Consider the following 26172-nt stretch of genomic DNA (forward strand, 5'->3'; position numbering starts at 1 on the left):
GGGGACAACATTTTACAGGGTGCTCTCCTCACACAAAAAATGGAAATCGGAGGGGAACTGAAATATATTCAGTACTTATTTACTTATCAACCCTTTTTCAATGCTATAATGACATAAAATGAATTGGATTGGATGCAGCCAGCTTTTTAAATCTATGTTGGTCAATTCCCCTTCTTATTGTAGCCCCCCATATGCCACATGGCTTTTGTCCTTGATCCCTTTTGGGTGGTCAAAGGGGATCCCTTCCTCCTTTTTTAGCAGTGGAAAAACTGGCTGGATCTCTTGGTTCATTTGCCATATTTGTGAAATGGAACGTCATTCTAAGTCAACTAACTTCAATGGAGGGTGTAAACACACTGCACTAATGTCTCCATTGCAACAGAAAAGCCTGCCCCCCCCCAAAAAAAAATCCTCAGAGGTTTCAGACGATGTAAAAAATGAGATCGTCAGAACCCCTTGTTCCCTATAACATGCATGGGAAAATTCAAATAGATAAACCTGTTTATTTTCTCATTCTGGGAGTGCTCTCCATCATCCGCGGCTCCTATTGGAAACATCATTACACTCTTCTTCGTTATATCCTCAAACATTCTGGCAACTGGAATTGTTGATCCATCCCGGATCATATCAGGATCTTGTTGAAACACTGAAATGTGCATGGAAAAATGTATGCTCCTATGAAACTGTATTGTGCAGCAGGCTGATGATACAGCATAACACACATACTCACATGCACACAAACATAACACACAAAATGGCAAGCATATGAACACAAACACTCCAGCCAGTCATGTGCAGAGACTGTATATTCCTTTTTACAAGTCTCAATGCAATCAATTCTGAAGCAGGACAGGCCCAGGAAAGCCCAATCTTGTCAGGTCTCAGAACCTAAGTAGGGCCGACCCTGACCAGTATTTGGAAGGGCAACCTCCAAGGAATACCAGGGTCGTAACGCAGAGGCAGGCAATGGCAAGCCACCTCTGGTTGTCCCTTTGCCTTCAAGCCCCACTAGGGATTGCCAGAAGTCAGCTTGACTTGATTGGGGGGGGGGGGCGGAAATCTGAAGCAGGAGGTATGCCTCAAAAATCAATACTATCTTTCTGTTCTTCAAGTTACAGCTGATCATATGACTGGCTTTTATCCAATCAAATGTATAACAAGAACCCTGACCTGGATAGCCAGGCAAACCTGATCTTGTCTGATCTCGGAAGCTAAGCAGGGTCAACTCTGGCAAGTACTTGGATGGGAGACCTCCTTGAAATACCAGAGGGGGGAGGCAGGGGCAGGCTTTATTCAGCCACCTCTCTGAATATCCTCCAGACCCCCAGTAGGGGTCAGTCATCTGAGGTCGCCATGACGTCCAGGTACACACACACTCACATGCACACACATACACATGCATATATTTAAAAAATACCAAAAAAGAAAAAAATTAATAAGATTAACAGGCCTGTTAATGCTACGGAAAGAGCATCAAGCTGAAAACAGCAGCTTTTCCTTCATGTGCTACAGCATAAATTCTGAAATGTCTGTGATAGTGACTTACAAATGACTTGTATCTATAAAGCAGTGTAAACAAGAGTCAGTCTTTCAATATGGAACAGTTCATGGATCTCTTGATCAAAGCCTCTCTCTCTACCTGAACAAAGCTTCCCATTATCAATTCTGCAGAATTCTAGATAGATCCAGGTGGGCAGCCATGTTGGTCTGAAGCAATAGAACGAAGTTAGAGTCCAGTGGCACCTTGAAGACCAACAAAGTTTTATTCAGGAAAGAATAAAACCTGTTGGTCTTAAAGGAGCCACTGGACTCTAACTTTGCAGAATTCTAGGTTGAGGCTGTGCATTGTTCATAATACATATGAGAATTCTGTGTTTCAAGAGATAGGGGGGAAATCACAAGGTTTATATCATGTCCATTCTAAAGGAATATTAGGTTAGCAGAGTGCTCAAGGCATATAATGCAGCAAAATCTATTAAGTTTGTGTGTGCTCCTAAGAAACAAAGCTACACATGGAGCCTCTTTATCTTTGCAAAACTAATAGGAGTCCCTTATTGCAAGGAACTCCATTCTAGACAGGATAGAAACCAGATTCTAATCTTGTCTAACTAGCTAGGATGGATAGAGATGCAGCAAGCATATTCTGCCCTCATCGTGCCAAGATGGAGAAGAGTGTGGAGAGAAGGTGTCAGCTGAAAGAAGGAAGATTCATTGAGTAGCAATCTACACATCAAAGTGATAGTATCAGAGCAATAGAAAGGAAGATGTTCAGGGTCCTCCTGACCTATCTATCTCTGACTCTCTATAGTCCCCTCTGAAGTCTGAGGCTGAGAAATACTGTCGTCTTTCACTTCCAATACATTATTCACTGTGTGTCCTCTTCATTTATGCCGCTGCACTGTTAAAAATGATTACATATTGATACAGCCTAAGGGTAATAGATTTCCCACAAAGTATATAATATGCCAGTCAACACCAAAACAGTAAAATAAGAGTTAATTATATGAAGCATTCATATTCAGATGAAGTAAGCCATAAAGATCTAGGAAATCATTTGACAACCATCTGGGAACATGGGAGAAAATACCATTAGCTACAACTATAATGTTAGAATCTTTGTCCTGCAGAAATGTGCCAAACCCTAGCTAAGAAAAGAGGAAAAGTATATGTCTAAGAAGATTATTAATAAGAAATATATTTGCATGCAAAACATTCTCCACACCTGTTTTGATCGCTCTTCTAGCTGCTTCATACTGAAGGTTCTTAATATTAGCAATCCAGGGCTTTGCAGCCACTTGCATAGACACAGTCAGTTTGTTTGGGCTGTTCCTTTTAGAGAATACTCTTTTTAAATGCTCTTTCACCTAAAAAGAGAAAAATTAGTAATTTTGTCTTTATATTATCTATGTTTCTTTTGTAGAAATTAAACTTCTACTGATTGGCTAAGTCTGAATGGAAACATGGGATATTCAGTTTCTTGGGGTTTGTTGACCAGCTTTGGGGAAAGAAAACGAGTTATCAGTTTGGCTGGGAGTAAGATCTTGCAGGCTGAAGACTATGAAGAGGTCTTGGGATGCAGGGGAATTAAGCAACTGAGAGCCTTATTAGGCAAGAAGGCTGAAGGAAGTATGTGGAGTAGGAAATGCCAGAAGGAAATGTAGGTGGATTGCGGAAAATAACAGAAGAGATAGGGAAACAGAGGCAAGAAGGCACTCTGACTTAAGGTCACAGTATCCTTATTGGATGTGCGTGTGGAGGGGTAAGACCTCTGTCCAGGAAAATCACCATCAGCAGCCCGTTTCCCTTGATTATACTTCCCTCAGTTATAATCCCCTCTGGTGTCAGGTGATGCTCCAAATCCAATCAGAGCCCACATTAATAGGAATTTTCTGGAAGATTGCCAGCATCACTCCTGCTCCCCCCCTCCCACCTTATGGACCGCAGGCTTTCAGGAAGAACTAATTGCCACATTCTTGGCTCCAGCCTTGAAAGAGATGAGAGCCTGTGGACAAGATGGATTAATTACAGACACCTGCAAAGCTGTAGTAGGTCCACTAATATTCACATCAATGCTTGGGAGGAAACAGGGTGCTTTGCCTCACACACTGATTCTTTAATTGCCTCAGGCTATCGCTAGGCTCCCTGTCCTTTAGCTTCTTTACATCCCAGAATCTCTTTCCAGTGACAGCCTGCCTGCCAGTGAGGTTTTAGTCCCAGAGAAGCTAACAACTTTCACTTCTGTCCCAGAAGCTGGTCTGCAAGCTTTCCCTCTACCAGTTATGTGGGTGTTATTCATTATTCTCTGAGTGGGTAAAAATACCCTTTGTACGAGTATACAGCCTTGGCCCTGAAAACCATGCCCAGGTCGAGCCATTTGCAAACAGACTGAATAACAATCCATTAAATATTTAACTAGCATTACCTGGCTTTCCACGGTAGGAAGGTTCATATTAGGAACTTGTCGGATTGAAAATTTCCCTATTACTTTTGACGGTATGACTGTTTTGATTCCAGGTTCAGAAAAAGCTCCTTCTATCCCATGAATAGAGAGAGATGGGTTACGCCACAGGTTTAAGAGTATATCCTCCTTAGAGATACGATAAAAGAAAGACTGGCATTAGGCACTCAAAGTTCACTTGCTGTGCAATTGTAAGCATGTGTACATAGAAGTAAGCCCTGCTGAGTTCAATGGGACTTCTTCTCTAGGAAAGGCACTTAGGATTGTAGCCTTGGTGAGGAACTGCACAATATGACAACATTCAGGGGACCTTTAAGCAGGAGTGGCTCCCATGTGCTGGAGTGATGGGAGTGGGCCAGTCCTTGCATCAGGAAATCACAGCCAGTGAAATGTTCAATTTCAGGTGTTACAAAGAAACACCAAAACAGGAATGGCCAGTCACTTGTGCTTCCTGTCTTCCTGTATAATGCAATTTCTAAAAGACTGAAGCCATACCAACTCTTAGGAATGAACGAACGAATGAACAAATTATCCAGAGTTTTGGGATTGGGTGTCATCAATATGCAGCTGACCTCCAGCTCTACAATTAATTATCCAAGCCTCCAGATGTGTCTGTCTTGGTTCTGAGCCAGTGCTTTAAGGCCGTGGTCAGGTCCCTAAGGCAGAACATACTGAAGCTGAATCACATACACACACAAAACCTTTATTGGCATGAAAGCACAAAACATCATGGAAATACGGGAAAATACTAAGATGCATCAGTCACTTACACTTGGCTATTCAAGCCTCATCTTCTGATTGCATAATATAAAAATTTTGCAACAGCCTCCATTATTTCGCAATTAGAATTAAGCAGAAGAAAGTGAACAATTGAGTCATCAGAGTGCCAGCTCTTACCTTCTAGAAATGGAGTAATAAAACGAGATCGGATATCCCTATAGAGGGGGCAATGGAATATGGTATGTGTCAGGGGTCTTTTCGTAGAAAAAGAGCTGAAGGAGCTCATTAGCATAAAGTATGCTACTAGGCTATGAGCTACTAGGCTATTAGCATAACAGCTCATTAGCATATGCCATGCCCAGGGGAATAATAACCTTACATACTGGTTCCTAATTCCAATATGCTTTGATCGCACACTGTTCCTTTCTGAAAGAGAGTGAGGGCTATACAACTCTGGTTATCCTCTAACACAGAGGTGTCAAATTCATTTGTTATGAGGGCCAGATCTGACATAAATGTCACTTTGTCAGGCCATGCCATGTGTATCGTAAAATGTAACACCAGGTACCAAAGATATGAACTTCATAAAGGTGATTTCAGATGCCAAATGGCAATAGTAGGTGAATGACAATAGTACGCTTCATTGGATTAGGTCTGATATGCAGGGGGGTAGTAGGCATGGAGATATCAGCATTGGTAATGAGTCAGGAAACTTAGATCTCAGTTTGATCCAGGAGGATTCAGTCCAGGAGGATGCAAAGAACAAATGGACATAAGTCTGACATTAGAAACCGCAATATTCAAAAAACAGTGGGGGAACATTTTAACCTTCCCGGACATTCAGTTGCTGACCTAAGAGTAGCAGGTCTCTTACAAAGGAATTTCAAAGGAAGATTAGGAGACTGATGAAGGCCCATCTGAGGGTTCCACCCCGACCCTGTTTAGGCGGCGAGCAGATTTATGCTCGCCCGTGGCGCCAAATGGACCCTATGCGGCTTCAGATGGTTCTGGGGGATCCGAGGCCCCCTGGCGGTTCGTTGGATGAGCTGGTGGAGGACTGGCATGTACGGCTCTCCTCAGCCATTGACAAGATCGCTCCCAGGTGCCCTCTCCGCACTCGTGTTAGGTGAGCGCCTTGGTATACCCAGGATTTGCGTGAGCTGAAGCGGGAGCTGAGACGGCTAGAGAGACGGTGGCGCCGAACTCGCGATGAAGCATTTAGAGCATCTTATAGGACGTTTATGAAGGCCTATGAGATGGCAGTCAAAGTCGCAAAGAGGGAGTTCTATGCGGCCACGATTGCGTCTGCTAGCTCACACCCGGCCCAATTATTTAGTACAATTCGGTCTTTGACAACTCTGCCTTATGGCAGACAAAATGATAGGGAATTGGAGATAGGCTGTGAGGCATTCGCGAGCTATTTTGCAGACAAAGTCTCGATGCTCCGTCGCGACCTTCCCGCCACACTTGAGACAGTGAGTGAACTCAAGGCCCCTTGCACGTCTTTGGAGCCGGGTTTAGTATGTTTTAACCGACTCAGTCTGGAGAAAGTTGACAGATTACTCGCAGCTGTGCGCCCAACCACATGCGACCTTGATCCGTGCCCCTCTTGGCTTATTAAAGCGGGCCGTGAGGGGTTTCGAGGTGCCCTGCAGGAGATTATTAACTTGTCCCTCATGGAGGGACAATTCCCCAAGGCACTCAAGGAAGCGATGGTCTGCCCTCTCTTGAAAAAGCCATCTCTAGACCCGACCGAATTGGCTAACTATCGGCCGGTGTCTAACTTGCCCTATTTGGGCAAGCTCATTGAGAGGGCGTTGGCGTTACAGCTTCAGAGTTTTCTGCAGGATGCTTCCGTCCTCGATCCCTACCAGTCCGGCTTCCGCCCGAGTCATGGGACGGAGACTGTGCTGGTCGCCCTGACTGACGATCTCCGTAGGCATCTGGATCGGGGTGGTGTGGCAGCTCTGGTGTTGTTAGATCTGTCGGCCGCATTTGATACAGTCGACCACCAGTTGTTGACCCACCGCCTCGCCGACGTGGGGATCCAGGGGCTAGCCTTGCAATGGTTTGCCTCTTTTCTCCAGGGTCGGGGACAAAGGGTGGCGATAGGGGATCAGCGGTCCCAGAGGCATCCCCTGGAGTGTGGGGTGCCCCAGGGGGCCGTGTTGTCCCTGATGTTGTTCAACATCTACATGCGCCCCCTTGCCCAGATTGCCCGGAGGTGTGGGCTGGGTTGTCATCAATATGCTGACGACACCCAGCTCTATCTGATGCTGGGCGGCCAGTCGGGCTCTACTCCTGATGACCTGCATCGGGCGTTACAAGCTGTGGCTGGTTGGCTCAGGCTGAGTCGGTTGAAACTAAACCCGGCAAAGACGAAGGTCCTGGGCCTGAGTTGGACCGGCATGGGATTGGGGCTCCCTCTCCCGACCTTCAATGGGGTGCCTTTGGTGCCAGTGTCGGAGGTTAGGAGTTCGGGGGTGCGCCTGGACTCCTCTTTAACGATGGAAGCCCAGGTAGCAACCATTGCCAGGGCGGCCTTTTACCATCTTCGGCTGGCTCGGCAGTTGGTCCCCTATCTCAGCCGTGAGGACCTGGCCACAGTGATCCATGCGACGGTTACCTCAAGGCTAGACTACTGTAACGCTCTTTACATGGGGCTGCCTTTGTCGCAAATTCGGAGGCTGCAGCTAGTGCAGAATGCTGCAGCCAGGCTGTTGATGGGTCTCTCGAGGAGGGACCACATTCAGCCTGTGCTGAAAGCGCTGCACTGGCTGCCGATAGCATACCGGATTCGCTTCAAAGTGCTGGTTTTGACCTTTAAAGCCCTAAATGGCCAGGGTCTAGCCTACCTGAGGGGCCGCCTTTCTCCATATGTTCCCCCAAGGGCACTTCGGTCGGGAGGGAGACATCTCCTGGAAATTCCAGGCCCGAGAGAAGTTAAATTTGCTGTGACTAGGGCTAGGGCATTTTCGGTGGCGGCTCCTACCTGGTGGATAGAGCTCCCGGAGGAGATCCGGGCCCTGCGGGACCTCTCTCAGTTCCGCAGGGCCTGCAAGACGGAGCTCTTCCGCCAGGCCTTTGGATAGGAGCCGCCGCCATCACTATTCCATCTGTACGCCCTATGCCCTAGCGATTTGACATCTGATTGCCTGGCCCCCAAGGGTGGAGTGTGGTGCTGGACACTGCTCTGAGGATAAGATCGGTAGCTATGTGAGGTTAAGATCTTCCCTTCTTGCTTGAAATTTACTGTAAACTGTTTATATTTTATTGTAATTTATTGTTTTAAAATTATATGCTATTGTTTTAACTTGGCATCTTGTGCCCCTGTTAGCCGCCCTGAGCCTTCGGGGTAGGGCGGGATATAAATGTAAATATAAATAAATAAATAAAAATGAACTGCTTGATAATGAAGCTCAAGACAATGTGTCCTCCTGGACTGAACTGAGGTTTCCTATCTCATTACCAATGCCTGCTATTATCATTTATAGCCCCAAATAACACCCACCAAGAGAAGACCATCTATAATTTATTACTACCTCATGCTATTGTCATTTGGCATCAGAAATCACTCCACTCTCCAAGATATAAGAACAGATGCACTCACATTCTAGCCGTATCTGACTCACAAATGCTCATGCCCTGCCACAAATTTTGTTAGTTGTTAAGATACAACTGGACTCTTGCTCCTTTCCACTAATAAATATTGCAAGCTGTGCTGTTAGGTTTCTTTTTTTTTTTCATCTGTTAGAAATGGAGAGGGGGATCTCTCCAAATGAAATAATGTGTTGATCTCAGACTGGGCAAAATCCACTCAGTGCTAGTGATGATAATGAAACATTTAAAGCAAAGGGGGAAGGGTTTAATGTGAAGAAAGGCAGCCTGGAAGGTGAGAGGGGAGAGAGGGAGAACTGTTAAACTGGAACATATGGAACCATAATGTTTTTAAATACTTAGCCATCTACTTCCACTCATTAAACAATGGAATCCAATCCAAGTGTTGTAATTCCTAATCAGGGTGGGCTTTTTTTTAAAAAAAAAGAAAGAAAATAAAATCCCAGATAGACACAGAGAAATCTAATCTAATTTTTTTTTCAGAATAAACCAAAATAATTTCCTTTTAATTCCCCTTTCCCCTTATCCCAAATTATCTCTTTCCCACATCCCTTTCCTTTCTTTGAATGTCCATGTGTGTAATCAGGTCTCAAAGTAAACAGCAGAGCAGGGTGATTCCAATGTTAATTGTCCTTGTCATAAAAATCCCCTCTACAGCCATATGTTTGACATCCTTGAAGGTTACTGCACACTTTAAATTTATACTGCCAAGAACTAATAATCCCAGTGTTGGGATATGCTGATGCAGACTGGGCTGGAGAGATCAGACCTAAGATCCACTAGCAATTATGTATTTTCTACAGGGGTTGTGCTATAAGTTGGGCAAGTTGTAAACAAGAAATGTTACCCACTCATCTACTGAAGCAGAATTTGTATCCACTTCTGAAGCATGCAGAGACTTACAGTGGCTTATAATACTTTCCTTTCCCATTGTGCAAGGAAGAATTTTAGCTGCCTCTAAACTGGACTGCTTTAGCACAAGTCCCTGTAACAGGAATAGGGGATACAAAACCCTTAATAAATAACAAATACAGTAATTGTCTGTTTCCCACTAATTCTTCTGTTTTACAGCACTCACTGAAAATATTGTACCTTGGTTTTATAAAGAAATTCCTTCACACCAATATTAGCTTTATGTTCCTCGAAATTAAAATCTATCGGTGCATACAGCTTCATCTCCTCATTTGTAACATTAGCAACATCATCATAGATTCCAGGGATCAGAATACGACCAGATGAATCCACAAGACTGTCTATGGAACAGACACAAACACACACACAATTGTTGCTGTATCATGCTCATCTCCAGGCATGTGAGGTATACTCCAGGATTCTTGCTTGACCCATTTAGAAAAATAAGAAAATGATTGGGACTTAAGGAGGTTTAAGATTGGTATTAAGAAGTCAGTGCATGGCTGACTTGCATGCTATTTGTGCCACATGTGATATGGATAGAAACAGGAAGAAAATTATCTTAAAACATACATTCACTTAGTTCAGGTTTCACATGGCATTAGAAACACATGTAAGGAAAGCCCATTGTTTAAAAGTACCTTTGTGCCAGATTTATACAAAAAAGTTAATAACTAATCCATAGTTAATATCACATGATTTGTACCAGCAAAAGCAGCAAGTATCTTGTACTGCTTGCATCTATCATGTTAAGGTTGCCAACCTCCAGGCAATGGCTGGAGATCTCCTGGGATTACAACTGATTTCCACAGATCAGTTCATCTGGATAAAATGGCTGCTTTGGAAGGTGGACCTTATGGCATTATACCTTACTGAAGTTCCTTCCCAAACCCCACCCTCCTCAGGCTCCACACCCAAAATCTCCAGCTATTTCCCAGCCCAGAGCTGGTAACCCTAAAATGTCATGTTCTGATTAGCATTTTACCAAAGTGGTCTTAGAACTATACTTTGGCTGCGGTCACACGTAACAGAAGCCACACAAGTGAGACGGAAAACAGCCGGAGTTTCCGGGCGCGATCTCACCAGCACATCTGGGAAGCGTAGCACTCCCGTGGCTCAACCGAGGCTTCCAGCCGAAACTGCGTGGCAAAAAACTAGTACCTTGGAGGTACTAGTTTCCGGAAACTGCGGGGCAAGGGCGGGCGTCTGATCGCGTTTCCGGTGGCATCCGGCGCCCGCCCATGTCCCCTTGCAAATAAGGTGTGTTTTTTTTGTCCAAGTCTCTGTGGATACGCATGCGCACCCAACGGAGCATGCGCATTTGTCATGTACACAAAAATAAAAAACAGTTTGCCGCGGCGTGCGCTTCTTCGTTGTGCGCCGGCTTGTCCTGTGATCGGCACCTCTCCCTTGCCATGGAACCTCCACGGTACCTCCACAGGACCTCCACAGGAGGTCTGATCACGTAACTGCGCAGTAGTTTGCCCCAGGGCAAACAGCCACGCTTCTCCTCTGCAGTTTCCTGCCCGTGTGACCGGGGCCTTAGTATGTTTACTGAGACACTAACTATACCATGTCCCTTAACAGTATAAAATATCTAAGTGAACATTTTGCAATGCCCTTGATCCTCTTTGCTCTCCTGATCCTCCATGTCTACCTTTTGTCAGAGTATGCTAGCTCTTAATTTTATTATATTAACTATGTGTAGTCTATTAATTTGTATCCACCAGTTGGTTGTTTTCCTCATTACACAACATCCAGAAATACTTCCCAGCCGCAAAGACTCTTCTCAAGACCTATACCCTTCCTTACATGTTCTAACCTTGCTTATCAAAACTAACCTTAGAATCTTACGAGACCAGTAACAAAATATCATTTAGACAAATGTATACAAATATTACCAAGAAGGGCTACCAAATCAAACATTGCTTCATGGATGATGCCCCCAAAGGATCCTGAATGAAGATCTTTTTTACAGCATTCTACCTGGATGAAAGAAAGGCAGCATTGTAAGAACAAAAGAACAGCCCTGCTGAATGAGACCAGTGGTCCATCTAGCCCAGCATCCTGTCTCACACAGTGGCCAGCCAATTATTCTGGAGAGCCAACAACAAGGCCTGATATTGCCTCCAGGCAGAGGTATTCAGGGGTTTACTGCTTAGGTAAGGAGGAAAATTGGATGGGATTGAGTAAAGAACTGGCTGCATCCAATCCAATGATTAAGTTGCTTCCACACCAGGAATTTTATGTATTTTTGACACCTGGCTGGTGCTTTTTTCATGTTTCTACATGATGGCATCCTTCATTTGTGCATAGACCATTAACAGCCCATTCCTTTCACAGGAAAAAACAAACCACCATGCTTTATTTTGATTTTGGGGGGGAAATATTTCCTGGACAAGACACTATGGTCAGAAGATATCTCTTGTGTCTGAAGGGGAAACAACAGAGTTGAAAAGTATGCAGACGGAGAGTGATTTCAGGTAAGCATACCTTTATTTAGTCAGGAACAAAGACGCTTGGCTGGCTCGCAGGCTGGCTTATATTCCTTCAGAAAACCCGCCACCAAACACACACCCCACTCCCAATAGGCTATTTACGGTAACCGAGAGACCTATTGGCCTCCCAGCTGGGGACCTAGCTCTTTCATTGGGCCTGGCTAGGATCCTACTGGCCCATTGTCTTTTGGCATGAAGCTAGTGGTGTTTGTGCCTGAGCCAGTCCGGGCATGTCCGGACATGTCAGTCTGGATACACTACACGAGTGCTGTTCAGTTACTCTTTCATATGATCAGGACTGCAAGAGCCTAGACCCCTGCAGAAACTAACTAACAGATGGGAAGGGACTGTTCAAGGAGGAATTTTTTTTAGGTTGTAAAGGCATTGTTTTATTCCTATCCAGTGTTATCCATGCTCATGGGTTTTAAAAAAAAAAAAAAAAACAGAAGAGAAGAGAAGCACTCACAGCTCAGTCTGATTTTTAGGGAGGGGGAGTCTTCTGAGAGGTCCCTGCAATTTGTTTAAGTCAGTATGCAACATTACCCAAGGTCCTCAAAAAAATGAACAAACAGAAACGGGGTGGGTGGAGCATCCTGACAGTCATGTGACAACAGAGCAGAGGGTACTTCAATGCCCATCAGGTGTGCAAGGGAAACCATGGCTAATAATGGAGAGAAAATGGATTACTCTGGGATGTGTGAAATTTCCATTGCAAGGGAAAATTTACACAGAATCACATCAGCAACCAGATGACAATGAAAAATCACCCTGGTGTGGAAGCACCCAGAGAGTTAAAGAGTTAGCAGTACTGAAATGACTGAGAGTACTGGGACAGGCAGACTCAACTGGAGGAGGAGGAGAATTGGATTTATACCCCACCCTTCGCTCGGAGCCTCAGAGTGGCTTACAATCTCCTTCCCTTCCTCTTCCCACAACAGACACCCTGTGAGGTAGGTGGGGTTGAGTGAGAGAACTGCTCTTGAGAGAACAGCAACTGACTCATGGTCACCCAGCAAGAGATGGGATGGCCAAGACTCTAGAAGCATTATCCCATCATCCTAACAGAAAAGCTACACAAATTATGCTTAGAATATTTGTGTCCACTGACTGCTGCTTCATTCTTTTACCTCCACAAAGAAGGCAGCATTTCCCCGAGTTCCATATGTTAGAGCTGGTTTTTTGTTGCTGAGCCATATGTTATCCGAAATCACAATGTACATTACATCAGAAAAAAATCCCTCATTTTCTTTAAGTAAGTCTTCCAGCCCATGGGATCCAGCTTCTTCCATGCCTTCAAGAAGAAACTTGACGTTTACTGGCAAAGTCTAAGAAAGAAACTTCAATGTTAGGTTAAATCCACCGCCAGTAATACAAGTTCTGTAATAGTTTCTCTAAGCTTATAGCAAGAATGTCTACTTGTGCAAGAAAATAGTATAATCATACTAAGGACACATCCAGATGCATGTGGATGCCTCTGAACAGCTAGCTCACTGAACAACTGGAGACCCACAAGCTGGACTTGAGATGAACTGACAGGTTTCTCAGCATGCCTAAGGGCCTGACACATGTTGGGCCATGGGCACACAACTGGACCCTTGAAAGTTCATTCAGCACTGCAAGGGAGCACTATGAGGGGGAAGTTTCCCTTACACAGTTTTTGCCATGGGGGAGGAGGCTTTTCAGCCCTTTTCTTCCCTAGGAAGGACATGTGAAACCAGAAAAAAAAAGGGGCAACCCCCCACCACCATTTCTGCTCACAGATACTGAGCAAGAAGGGAAACTTGGAAGCTGCTTCTCTCCCCTTACTGTGACCTTGCAGTACTGAGCGAGTAAGCACTTTTTAAAGTGAATTCCCCAGATGTATATCTGAGTCTGGTCATGTGGTGATGACCTGACACACATTGGGCGTATTGTGCAGTTATACCTTAAGCATGAAACCCTTTTTCAGCATTTCCAAATGCATGGGAAAATGTATGCAAACACTTTCCTCCTACAACATTCTCCACTGGCTACTGTGCTTCACCATGGAAAAAAGCCTCCAGTAGGTGGGGCAGGGGAAAAAACCCTATATTTGTTTCTTTTATTTCACAAGGAAGTAACTTGATCTTGTTCCAGATATGAAATGCATAAAATGCGCAAGTACTAATCCAGTGCTATATTTTTCTGTCTCACGTATGTAAGTACATTTTGTTTATTTATAGTTGTCAGGGCTGTTGTGGGGCAAATCCATCATGTTAGATGGGCTAAATATGGGATATGAAGCATTGACAAAAACCAGTGCATTTACATGCCATAATTGCCTTCTTTTGCTAGTATTATTTACATTATACTTAATTTTCTTCCATTAAAATTTCCAATTCAAATTCTTCTGGAAAATCTATTTATACTCCTTGGCAAAGAATAAAACTGTATACAAATGCTAGAACTTACAAAATATGTAAGGCCAAGTTTGTCTTCATTTAGTAACTGACACCACAGCAGAGCAGTAGTCAGTTATATACAATTTCACAAGACAGTTTCTACAAATACAGATTTAACCTACCATATTTAGTGCTATGAATGTCCCCACTGCATTTATCCAAGCTAAGACAGGTCCCTTGTTGTCAGTTGCTCCACGACCATAAAGTTTTCCTTAAAATAAAGTATACTAACATTAAGCTTTGGAACTTTTCACAGTGCTAGAATGTAGAATAATTTACATAATGCTTGAGGATGTTTCCAATGGACTAAAACAATAGTCCTTTGCCTCAGAAAACCCAGATTTTATTTTTAAATCCCGTATGACATTACCAGAGTCTTAATGGACTCTTAGCAGACCCTGTGGGTATGAGGTAGCAACTTCACTTATTAGAAGCTTCAGCTAAAATACTTGCTGTACAATCTAAAAGGGCTGCTTGCGTCATTATGTATTACTAAATTTACTAAGCAGAATAGTATTGCACACTACAGATATTTAATTAGTCCCATTGTCTGCTTCCATAAGGACTGTAATGAAAGGCACCCACAGTGTGCAAGAGCACCATGCATGGTTCTGATCCAACTAAAATAAGATCACTGATGATACTAAAGAGTGACTAATTTTGGTTGCACTGGGTCCCTAAATGTGTTATTCAGATCATAACAGAAAACCGCAATGAAACTCCTGAAGTCTCATCTCACTGCTTTTTCCCCACAGGTATTTAATGAGGAATAGGCAGGTGTAACATTTTGAAAGAGCCTTCCCCCCCACCCAATATGAAATGAGGCAAAGCACTGAATACATCTACTTCAAAAGCATGGTGTCAGATCCAGTGACAGCATACAGACCATCCATCTCAGTCAATGTGTAGGGATCTGTTTTCCATCCATCTTCCTTTTTGGCAGGCATCACATCCAAATGTCCATAAAAACACACAGTGGGTTTTGCAGTATCCTTCCCAAGCTCTGCTAGAATGACAGGAGGTAATGAAAGGTTCTGGCCATAAGGCTGTAGGAAGATATAGAGACAATGCAAAAGGAAATTGAAAATCTTAGATGAACTTGGACTTCGCTTATACTTGAGAGTTTCACTTTAAGTTTTTTTCTTGAAAGGTCATGCCTAACTTCTAAAGGCTTTAAAAAAACAGACTTTGCTATTATCGATACAGGTTTCTTTGAAGAAATTCCTCCAGATATCCCAAAACATTTAAATGCCCAAGGAATAAAATCCAAATGGTGACTCGTGGTGGTAAAATACAATCAATAATTAAATCACTGAGAATTTGTTGTCCTTTAACCATATCCCTGGATCTTCTGCCTGATGGAGGCTGTCTCATCTATCTAATGATAATTCTGGGTTACGATGAATGACCCTAACTGTATGAATAATTCTGAGAAACAGAGCATAAAAGATTTACTAAGATCTGAAACCATGGCCTGTTCTATGGTTTTGGCAGCTGCCCATCTAGCAATGCCAGCCTTCAGGTGGGACCTGGGGATCCCTCAGAATTACATCTTATCTCCAGACTACAGTTCCCCTGGAGAAAATGGATGGTTTGGAGGGAGAACTCTATGGCATTGGATCCCACTGAGGTCCCCGCTCTCCCCAGGCTCTATCCCCAGGTCACCAGGAGATTCCCAACCTGGATCTGGCAAACGTACTCCCCATCCCCCACAAGTGGCCAAGGGGGACATGCCAACCCGATACCCATCTGTACCCTGGGATTGTTTAGGATCCATGTAAGAGCTATACAAACAGATTGCAGAGTTTATATATACAGTCCTGTTCCAAAACAGGAAGTGACATCTCAGCATTGATTGCCCTTTCTACTTGCTACTCCACTGAGTGAGGGTGAGAGATGGGGAGAATTGCCAGCAAGCCCCCCACCAGAACTGGGTAAGTGGCAACTCTAATATAGGCCTATTACACACACACACACAAACACATACACTGCAGATTTTCTGAGCAGTAAGCCTTTAAACTTGATTTCAGATTCTATGCCTGCCTTACACACCATTATTTTTCCTCCAGTGTATTTATTCTGCAGCTACAACAACAACAACCAAATGCTCTTTTCTAAATTGGGGTGGGAATGTCATTTGTGATGTGTGGGGGTGTGTGTCCAATTTTTTTAAATTTAAGCAATTGCCCTATCACAGCTGCACAGTAGCATCCAGCAAGCGCCTTCCATTTCAATCCTCGTGGTTCAGGTTTTGCGCATGCATTTTAGCATTAGTCTGTTGAATGAAAGGGAACACAAATGAACACAGGCAAAGGGGGGGCAATGTTGAAACTGAGATGGCTATTTTTGAAACCAACAAAAGCAGCTGTGAAGCCTTGTTTTCCATATTGGCAAGCACTAGGGGATTCTCTGCTGTGTTATCAGCCACTGTGAAAAATGGAACAGAATTACACCATCTCATAATATAGGGGAGCAGGTTGAGTGCACAGAATGCATGGTAGAATCCACTGAAACTGGCACTGCAAGCTTTGATTGTTGGGAGTCTGTGTGTGTGCGCGCACCCATGCAAAGTAGGCGGCAACTCCACCATGCTTTGCACAGGGCTGTAATTTGTAGACATCGCCTAAGTCTTCCCAAGGTACATTATATCCACTACTAACACCCTTTCTTCACCTGAAGCAAAGGAAGGGGATGAAAACCCAAGACCAACCTTTGCCATTGTGGAAAAGGGGATTTATGTGGGGAGGGTTGGGTATCTTGCTCAGCATCAAGAAATATGGTGGAAAGAGATAATTCATTCCAGTTTTAACAAAGTACTTCAATACCCAACAGATTACCATAGCAGTTAACATGCAGAAATACGACTTTAAAAACGAGAGCTCAGATCCAAAGATCCATCAGTGAAACTTTGCTTCTGCAACATGGTAATCCCAGCCCCTCTTCCCACAGCAGCCCTTCTATTTCTGAAGAGTCAGACCATCTGGCACAATGCAAAATGGAAGGGTGGGGCTGAGGTGAAATCAGAAGAAACCAGAGACACTCCATTGGTACAGGCTTGTACAGTCTGGTTCATTAAAAAAAAATTAAATCATAACTGGGTACCTCATCTTGACTGCTCACGTTCTTCAACTCTACAGTAGCTCCTAAAGCCTGGAGACTATTTGCTGCTATCTTTACCATTTCAGTTATATTTCCTCTTAAGTGTGGTTGTATGGAATCACTCTCCACAGCCACCCATTCTGACAGACTCTGAAAGAAAAGACAGTGATACTGTATGAGTCCATGAATTGCCATATAAATATCTAGTAACAGTTGCCTATCATCAATATGTCTAACTCTTAACAGGGCCAAATATGTGGATACTTAAATCCAGGGACTGGAGCTATGGACAGACAAGACAGATCTTTCTACAAACCTGAAAAAAGCTCCAGGTTTACAAAAATATCTAAAATCTTCCCAAAAATACATTAGGGGATTAAACAGTATCGCCAGCCCTCAAGCCTTAGTTTCTATCAGCAAAAGGCACAAGGAGAAAGAAGAGCCCTTTCCAGAGCTGTTTTGGGCAGTGAGAGGACTCACTAGGAAAAAGCCAGGCAGCAACCATCAGGCATCTTGATACCACATGACTTGCGTGAGTCATCCAGGGCAGGCTGCTTACTGCCTCCCCACAAAAGCCACTGTGGCATAATGGTTATAGAGTTTCAGATTAGGATCTTGGAGACACTGGTTCACATCTCCACTCTGCCATGGAAGCTCACTCTGTGACTTTGGACCACTCACGCACACAGCCTAACCTACCTCACAGAGTTGTTGGGAGGATAAAATGGAGGAGAGGAGAATGATGTAAGCCTCTTTGGGTCCCCACTGAGGAGAAAGGCAGAGTATAGGGTAATTTATTTTAAAAGCTGAAGATGGAGGGGGGCAAATAAAAGGTAGGTTGGCTGGTGGGTGGGAAGGAAAGAAGGAAACAGTGAGGATATGGAGTTGCCAGGGGGAGGGAAAGAGGAAATATTGTGGGAATATGGTGGAAGTGCACACCCCCACACATCCTTACATATCTCCCAACATATAGTCATAGTTTGATTGCGTTGGCCTCCTAACATCCCTTAAAGGTTACCCTCCTAGAATAGTTTAATGATTCTTGAAACTGACTCACAAGCATTGCTTGTGAATATATCTATATCTATGAATATATATATGAAGCATAAATATTCTAATTTTATTTGTGAAGTATAACACATGTATACTGTAGTTTGCACAACCACTAGCAACTTTCATTGCTTTCCATTCACTTCTCCATCCAGTGGCTGCCAGAACCCATGGAGCATACCTACAGTAGTGACTAGAGAAGACTGGAAGAGAAATGCAACAGGAAAAGCTGGGGAAGAAAAGATTCTTTTAAAAAAAAAATCTGAAGATTCTAGCAAGGCTTGTAGAATTTGGGGGTAAAGGAATATGTCATTAGTTGTAAAAACTGGGTGTTGCTCTTAATACTTATCTTGATGGTCCAATGTCTTTCAGTATGGCAGCAAAATGAAGTCACAGATAGGAAGTTCTGTACACCCAGGGGCCTTGACTGATATAACATTGCTGGAAGTGACTATTATATTCAGAGTAGATCATGATTAATAGTCTTTTCACCTCATTCCATAATATCACCAGACCAACCAAAACATTGGAAAACTGTGTGCACCACAAAACAGTGTGCAAGCTTTTGAGTTCTCCAGAACTCTTCCTCAGGCTGGATGTTCAGTATAAAATGGGGTAGGGTGAGGGCAGAGAAAACAGATCATTTCAAGGCATGGGGGGCAAAAGCCCTAAGCTAAGTCTGCATTTCGTATTCTTAAACCAGGATGTGCTGCATGCTAAATTGGAATAGTTTAGACAGCTGTGAGTGCAAAACAGGTTTCCAAATTGCATCATGTTTCCAGGATGAAGGAGAGATGTTAAAAGACTTTTATACTAGAAGAGATACCCATTTCTCTCTTGCATCAAAATTCCTATCACTTTTTCGTAACACAGTCTAGTTGCTAACTGCATGGTTGCAGAGTTAAGACAAGTGCAGGCTAGATTAAAATGGGGAAGCTGCTGCTGTTGCACTTAATAACGTAGCCTGTCAAGAGGCACCCCCAGCGCCCCAGGCTGAGAGCCCCCTACAAGGGCTCCGGGGGGAGTCCAGAACCAGCCAGACCCCCTCCCTGCTGCCAGGTCACGGGCCACTCTCTTCAGAGCTGAAGCTAAAGGATCGAGGCTCCCCCCTGCCCCTATAGGTCCCCGCCGCCACGGTACCATTCTGGGCATGAGACAAGTATACCGGACCAGTGAGCAACTGACTAGCGAAAACAAAAAGACTTTCTCTTACCTGATGAAGCGGAGCATGAGTAAGATGCCAGCCCGGATGCCTCCAAGAAAAAGCGGAGGGGGGGGGGAAGCTACCCACCCCTTGAAAATGGCAAAGATTTAAAAGCATTAGAGGGGACAGAAAGTGGCAGCGTTTGAGCAGACGGCTGATTTTAATCAGTACAATGCCAGACTGTTAAGGCGTTAGAGCGAATAAACTTCTAAAGACTTAAGCAAACTTTTACAAAACATAAACAATGTCTTATTGGGCTGAAAAGATGGTGGCAAAAGCGAAGCTTCAATAAGGAACTGCCAGCTCAACACGTCCGGTTTCTCAACTGGAAATGAACTTTGACTTTGCAGGCATGCTGGATACTGCATTGTGACCTCTGGTGGCTCAGATGACTAACATCAACAAGACCTTGGAGTCTTTACAAAACAGCTAAAAGAATCCAATAAAAGAACAGAAGAAGTTGAAAACAAGACTAAAGCAATTGATCAAAGACTGGAAGTTATGGAAAAAGAAAGATCTTCAGATAAAACTCAACTTTTGCAGCTACAAATGGAAAAATCTTCATATGTGTTGAGATTTCAAGGTGTACCAGAAGACAAATCTGAGAATCTGAAAGAAATCCTTAGTGAAGCACTTGCACCAGTGACAGGCATTAAGGTGGAAGTATTACAAAGTGAAATGGATATGATCTATTGGACATATTCAGAATTTATTAAGAAAAAAAACCTGCCTGATGAAATATATGTCATATTCTCTAAGAGATCTATAAGAGATGCAATATTGAAAGCAACATCTGGGACTACACTGAAAATCAAAGAAGACATCAGAATACTAAAAGACATAACATTTGAGATAAGGAAGAAGAGAAAACAATACAAGAATTTAACGACCTATTTACGGGAAAATTCCACTACCTACTGATGGATACTACCTGAAGGCTTGATGCTCAACTACAAAGGCAAAAAAGAAAAGATTGACTCTTTTACCAAAGCTAAGCAATTTTTGGAAAGACATCAGGAACCCAAAAAGGATACAAAGAACACAGAAGAAGAAGGAGAACTGGACAGTTCGCATGGCTTGGAAAGCCACAAAACATCTGCAGATGGCAGCTCAGAAGTAGAATCTGAATCAGAATTGGGAGAGGCAGTACCCAAACCACCCTGAGACAATAAAAGCAAGAAGAAGAAGAAGAAGAAGAAGAAGAAGAAGAAGAAGAAGAAGAAGAAGAAGAAGAAGAAGAAGAAGAAGGAAGAAGAAGAAGAAGAAGAAGAAGAAGAAGAAGAGATTGGATTTATACCCCACCCTTCACTACCCAAAGGTGTCTCAGAGCGGCTTACAAACTCCTTTCCCTTCCCCTTCCCACAACAGACACCCTGTGAGGTTGTTGGGGCTGAGAGAGCTCTGACAGAAACTGCTTTTTTTCAAGAACAGCTCTTATCAGAACTACGGCTTGCCCAAGGTCATCCAGCCAGGTGCAAGTGGAGGAGTGGGGAATCAAACCCGGTTCTCCCAGATTAGTGTCCGCGCACTTAACCACTACACCAAACTGGCTCTCTACACTAAACAGGTGTAGGAAGGAGAGGAAGGAAAGGCAGAAAATAGCTTAAACTTTAGAAGAAAGGTTTATATTATATTACATAATCTTGCATTGTCAATAATTTTAACTTTTTGCATATCGAAATAACGAACAGAACTTTTATTCTTAACTTGAATAAAAGAAAAGCTTTGACTTAAGATATTAATTATCATATATGGTTCTATAGCTGTAATTTTAGTTCGTGTATAGTTTTGTAGGATTTATGTAATTAAAAAAATAATAATGTCCACTGAGAAAAAGGCAATTTCCATACATGATTTGCCCTGGGTTCGATACTTTTGGGAAGTAGGTTTTTCTCCACTTCCCCAGAGCATCATGGTGCTTCTGTGCATCACCCAGGTTTTCCTTAGCTGTTCCGTCATCTTTTCCAAACCTGCTTTACTGTGATGTTTTAGGAAAGATTTTAGCAAAGATAAGCTGGCTGCCATATGAGCAGGAAGATCTGGTATAAAGTACTGAGGCTGATGTGTGTAGAGTGATTACAGCTCATACTTTATTAAGTTACATGCAGATCTTGAGATGTTTTACCCGGCTCGCAGGCTGGCTTATATTCCTGAATCACACCACACCCACACCCACACCCGTGATAGGGTATTTACAGTGCACCCCTAGACCCGTAGGTCCCTTCTAGGATCCTAGCCTCCTGATAGGTGCGCGCTAGGATCCGTTCTGGCTATTGTCCTTGGAGACGAAGCTCCGGCCCTTCGCCTGATGTGTTGACCCGACCGCGTGCGCGGACTTCCCTGGGTACACAACATCTGGATTTTCCCAATCCTGCTCTTGCAGCAGCCATATTCCCTGCTCTTGATCCTGTGACAGGCTCCCTCCCGCCCATATCTCTGGGGTGCTTTTTTAAGTTTATTTTTTAATCTGTAACTAAAAGGTAAAGGTAAAGGTTTCCCTTGCTCAAAAGCCAGTCAAACCCAACTCTAGGGGACGGTGCTCATCTCCGTTTCCAAGTCGGAGAGCCAGCGCTGTCTGAAGACATTTCCATGGTGATGTGGCCGGCGTGACTAAACACCAAGGCACACGGAATGCTGTTAGCTTCCCACTGAAAACGGTACCTATTTATCTACTTGCAATTTCTTGCTTTCGAACTGCTAGGTTGGCAGGAGATGGGGCCAGAGAAGGGAGCTCACTCCATCCCGCAGCACTAGGGTCTTGAACTGCCTAACTACAGACCTTCTGGTCTGCAGCTCAGCATCTTAACCTCTAAGCCACCACTAGCATATCAAAATAATGGCACGCTGACATGTCAACTCCCTGTTTTAAAGAACTCACAAAGGTCCACCCCATTGTGTCCATGCATGTGTGCGGGAAAGACAGCCAGCCACCATGGGGACTGGAATACAGAAAATGCAGGGAAACCTGTCGCTGCTGCAATGTATCAGTGGCCGCAGTTAACAACAGGGCTTCTGAAAGAAAGCATTGCAATACGGAACAGCCCAAAAAGTGAGCTGGAAACCACTCTGGCATGTAATGTGCTTCTGTCACCTACCCTGATCCTGGGGCAAAATGCTGGGTAAGGAGCCGCACACTAGCACTGGCTCTAGAATCATATGTGCTCTGGTTCAGATTGGTGCTGCAATCTTATATGAATTCCCTGTTCAACCTGATGAATGGAGCTTTGACTCTTGAAAACTTATACCCTGAAACTCTTGGTGCTACTGAACTCAAATCTATCTGTCCTGCTGATCACAGTAAGACTTCCAAGTAAACATGACTAGGGCTGGCCTGCCCCATCTGTCCGCTGCAGCAGAATCTACGCGCTGTATGACTTTTCGCACCTGAACAAATGTATCTTGATGATGATCGATGTACTGGAAAATCTTTTGCTCATCATCTGAAGGATGTGATGAGGACTTGCTCACATCAAGGAGCGGCATGATAAGAAAGACATGGAATATCTGTAAATTAAAAAGATTAATCATTTTAGGGAGCATCATCAGACATATGCAATACACTCTGGCTGTAGTTTGTTGTACTCTAGAAGCCACAAGCAACTGCTGCAGATCACGGCAACACAGAGGCCCAAGGAGAGGTAAAATGTCTGAACCACTTTAACACACACGGTAGGAAGACAAAATATAACTGGCAAATAGGTTTTGCAAGATTTAGATAAACTGTGTGCAAAATTACGTGCACTGTTCTTTCTACACACATGTATCATTTCTGACCATTTAGGTTGTGAAATAACATCGAACATTTCGCAGGGTCTACCGAGAAAAACAGGTGAAAACTATTCAAAACTTTTCAGGGGACTTCCCTTTTCACTTTCAAAAGGAAAAGAGATCCCCACTTCAAACTGTGTTTTGAATGCAATTTATTTAAAGGGGTATTTCCAGTAGATAAATATACCAGGCAGCAAATGGCTTCTGCAGATGTCAGGGCAGAACCATTGCAGACGTCTTGTATACTTTTACTTCTAGGGGTGTAATTTTTGGCAATATAAAAGAGTTAACTGTTTCTATTATTTTGATACGTGTATTCATACACAGAATAGAAATTAGGCAGCTTAAAGCAGGGAGGCAATGTAAAGCATCAAATATTTTGGAACAAAAAAGATGTTGGTATTCAATACAGTTACTTACCTCTTCTAGAATTCTTATTTCAGTCAAGTGAATGAAGCTCAGTCAATTATTTTAAGGATCATTCTAACATTTTCATTTGACAGGAACTGTCAAAGGCTGTTGCTGTGAGATTGGTAACATCAAGCCCCAGGGTCAGTGTGAATGCTCCAGTTGTACCTTTGCTCTTTGACTCATATTGTGATGACATATTGTGACTCAATCAGATTGTGATGTAACTGGGATTGATGATATACTGCATTGGTACTTAGATTTATTTGGCAATTGTGATCACTGTACTGCTGTGGGTAAAGGGAGGGAGTGAGTATTAAAATGGTGTTGGTTGACATCCTGGTGAGTACCAGCACTGGGCTAGGGATCCCAGTGAACAGGGGCAGAGGGAGGTAATGGTGGTGGTAAAAGGTGTTGGAATGGAAAGAGATGGAGATATGGTTATGCTCAATCTCCTTCCAACCTTTTTCCCACCCCAAAGTACATTCGTGTGAGGGCTAGGAATACAGACCCCTCTTCGACAGTGATGTTGTGCGATGCCAGGTCCATTAATAGTAAGATCAGAATACTACATGATTATATTGCAGCACAAAATGCAGACCTGTCTTGCATGACCAAGACCTGGGCCAGGGAGGGCAAAACAGGTGCCCTGAAGGAACTGGCCCCTCCAGGATTCTCAGTTCTTCATCAGTCTTGGACAAAGGGGTGTTGGGGGGGGGAGAAGAGTTGCTTGGGAGGATTCCTTCTTCCAGCCACTTCCCTTGCCCAAGATTACCGGTGTTGATTGTGTTGACCTAGTCTGGGATGCTGAGGAGAGTTTAGCTGTATGTCTGGTGTACCTACCGCCGAGCGCACCAGCAGAGCCTAGGACTCTCCCAGGTTGTATCAGGTCCCACATGCCAACCAGCCTACATGCTGGATTTGATCTTTGATATGGGGATGGAGATGGATCTGATAGAGAAGGAGGAAGTGCCATGGTCAGATCACTTGGTTCTGAAGGCCCAACTAAGTGTCGCAACCCCCTGCCCCGGTCTAGACGACAATCTGATTTATGCTCACCCACTGAGACTAATGGACCCAATTGGGTTCCAAAATGCTCTGTGGGATCCAATGCCCTCCAGTGACTCATTTGATACATTGATAGAGGACTGGAATTCCCATCTCTCTGAAGCCATCAATGAAGTCACTCCACAGCATCCTCTCCATTCCCAATTAAGGTCACCCCCCAGGTACACTATGGAGCTCAGTGGAATGAAATGGGAACTCAGATGACTTCAGTGAGTTTGGCAGCACACTTGCGATTAAGCTGCAAGAGCATCATATAGGATGCTTATGAAATCCTATGAGATGGCAGTGAAGGCTGAAAACAGGAAATTTTATTCAGCCTCCATCACATCTGCTAGCTCTTGCCCAGGACAATTGTTTAGATATATTAGATCTCTAATTTCTCTCACTGAGAGAACCCAAAATATTATAAATTGGCCATTAGCTGTGAGGCTTTTGTGAGCTTTTTTTGCAAACAAAGTCTTGTTGCTCCACCGCGACCTAACCACCAATGTTGATACAGTATGTGAACTGGAGACTTATATAAGTGTTAATCTAAAATGCTAGTGTTACATTGAACATAGTCGATTAAGCTAAAATATCTATCTTTTTAACCATTTTTGTTTAAAGACACCCCCAAGAGCATAATTTATATCACATGCTTTAAGGCACCATTCAGAGTCCTTCAGCCTTCATTTTGCTTTATTTTTTCTAATCCTCAATTGGTATTCTCGTTTAGAGGCAGCCGCCCCCTTTTCTGAAGCAGAATCCTCGTCGGAAGGAACAGAGTTCAGTTCACCACTAGATTTGCTGTCCATCTTCTTTGGTGTCCTCAACTGGTTCTCCCAGTTGCAATCTCAGGAACTCACGCACTTTGGAAACAGAGTCAATTTTTTTATTTTTTATTTTTTGTCCTGCAGTTTGAAAATGACACCTTCAGGAGTTAACCATCTGTAGGAAATGCTGTTTGTTTGTAAAAAAAAAGGATTAAGTCTTTGTACTTCTTCCTCTTCTTCCTTATCTCAAATGGGATGTCTTTTAAGATCCTGATGGTGTTGCCTCCAATTTTCAGGGGTGTTCCTGTAGTTGCTTTAAGGATAGAATCCCTCACGTGTCTCTTCAAGAATCTAACCACTATCTCCCCAGGCTGATTATTTTTCTTGATGTAAATGGAATAGGCCCTATAGACCACATCCATTTTGCTTATGAGGTATTCCACTTTTAAATCTGTAACTGGAGCTAATGTATCACTCAAAAGTTGTTTTAGATTCTCGTCTTCTACCTCAGGGACCCCTTGGAACCGGAGGACCAGGCTAACTTTCTCCATTTGCAGTTGTAATAGTTGAGATTCATCCAAAGCTTGCTTCCTTTCCAGCATTTGCACCTTTTTCTTGACTTTTTTAGAGTTGGCATCTATTTCCTGTACTTTCTCAGCTGTTTGCTCCGGGTTTTTTTTTGTAGTTTCAGACAGTT

The 26172-nt window shown here is 43.5% G+C and overlaps 1 protein-coding gene across 1 annotated transcript in view; it reads right to left on the reverse strand.

The window, feature by feature from the left end:
* The window catches only part of CNDP1 (carnosine dipeptidase 1 (metallopeptidase M20 family)), a 31124-nt gene that overhangs the window by 1389 nt on the left and 3563 nt on the right, over window positions 1-26172 (reverse strand). The window contains exons 2-11 of the mRNA XM_015416735.1: window positions 22864-22983; window positions 17229-17375; window positions 15013-15172; window positions 14249-14337; window positions 12834-13031; window positions 11110-11194; window positions 9389-9549; window positions 3923-4087; window positions 2723-2864; window positions 499-646 (exon numbers count right to left, since the gene is read on the reverse strand). Of these exons, the coding sequence (XP_015272221.1) occupies window positions 499-646; window positions 2723-2864; window positions 3923-4087; window positions 9389-9549; window positions 11110-11194; window positions 12834-13031; window positions 14249-14337; window positions 15013-15172; window positions 17229-17375; window positions 22864-22962 (1394 nt within the window). The 5' untranslated portion in view covers window positions 22963-22983. The remainder of the gene's footprint in view (window positions 1-498; window positions 647-2722; window positions 2865-3922; window positions 4088-9388; window positions 9550-11109; window positions 11195-12833; window positions 13032-14248; window positions 14338-15012; window positions 15173-17228; window positions 17376-22863; window positions 22984-26172) is intronic.

This window comes from Gekko japonicus, unplaced genomic scaffold (genome assembly GCF_001447785.1).
Source record: "Gekko japonicus isolate JY-2015 unplaced genomic scaffold, Gekko_japonicus_V1.1 scaffold39, whole genome shotgun sequence".
Taxonomy (NCBI): domain Eukaryota; kingdom Metazoa; phylum Chordata; class Lepidosauria; order Squamata; family Gekkonidae; genus Gekko; species Gekko japonicus.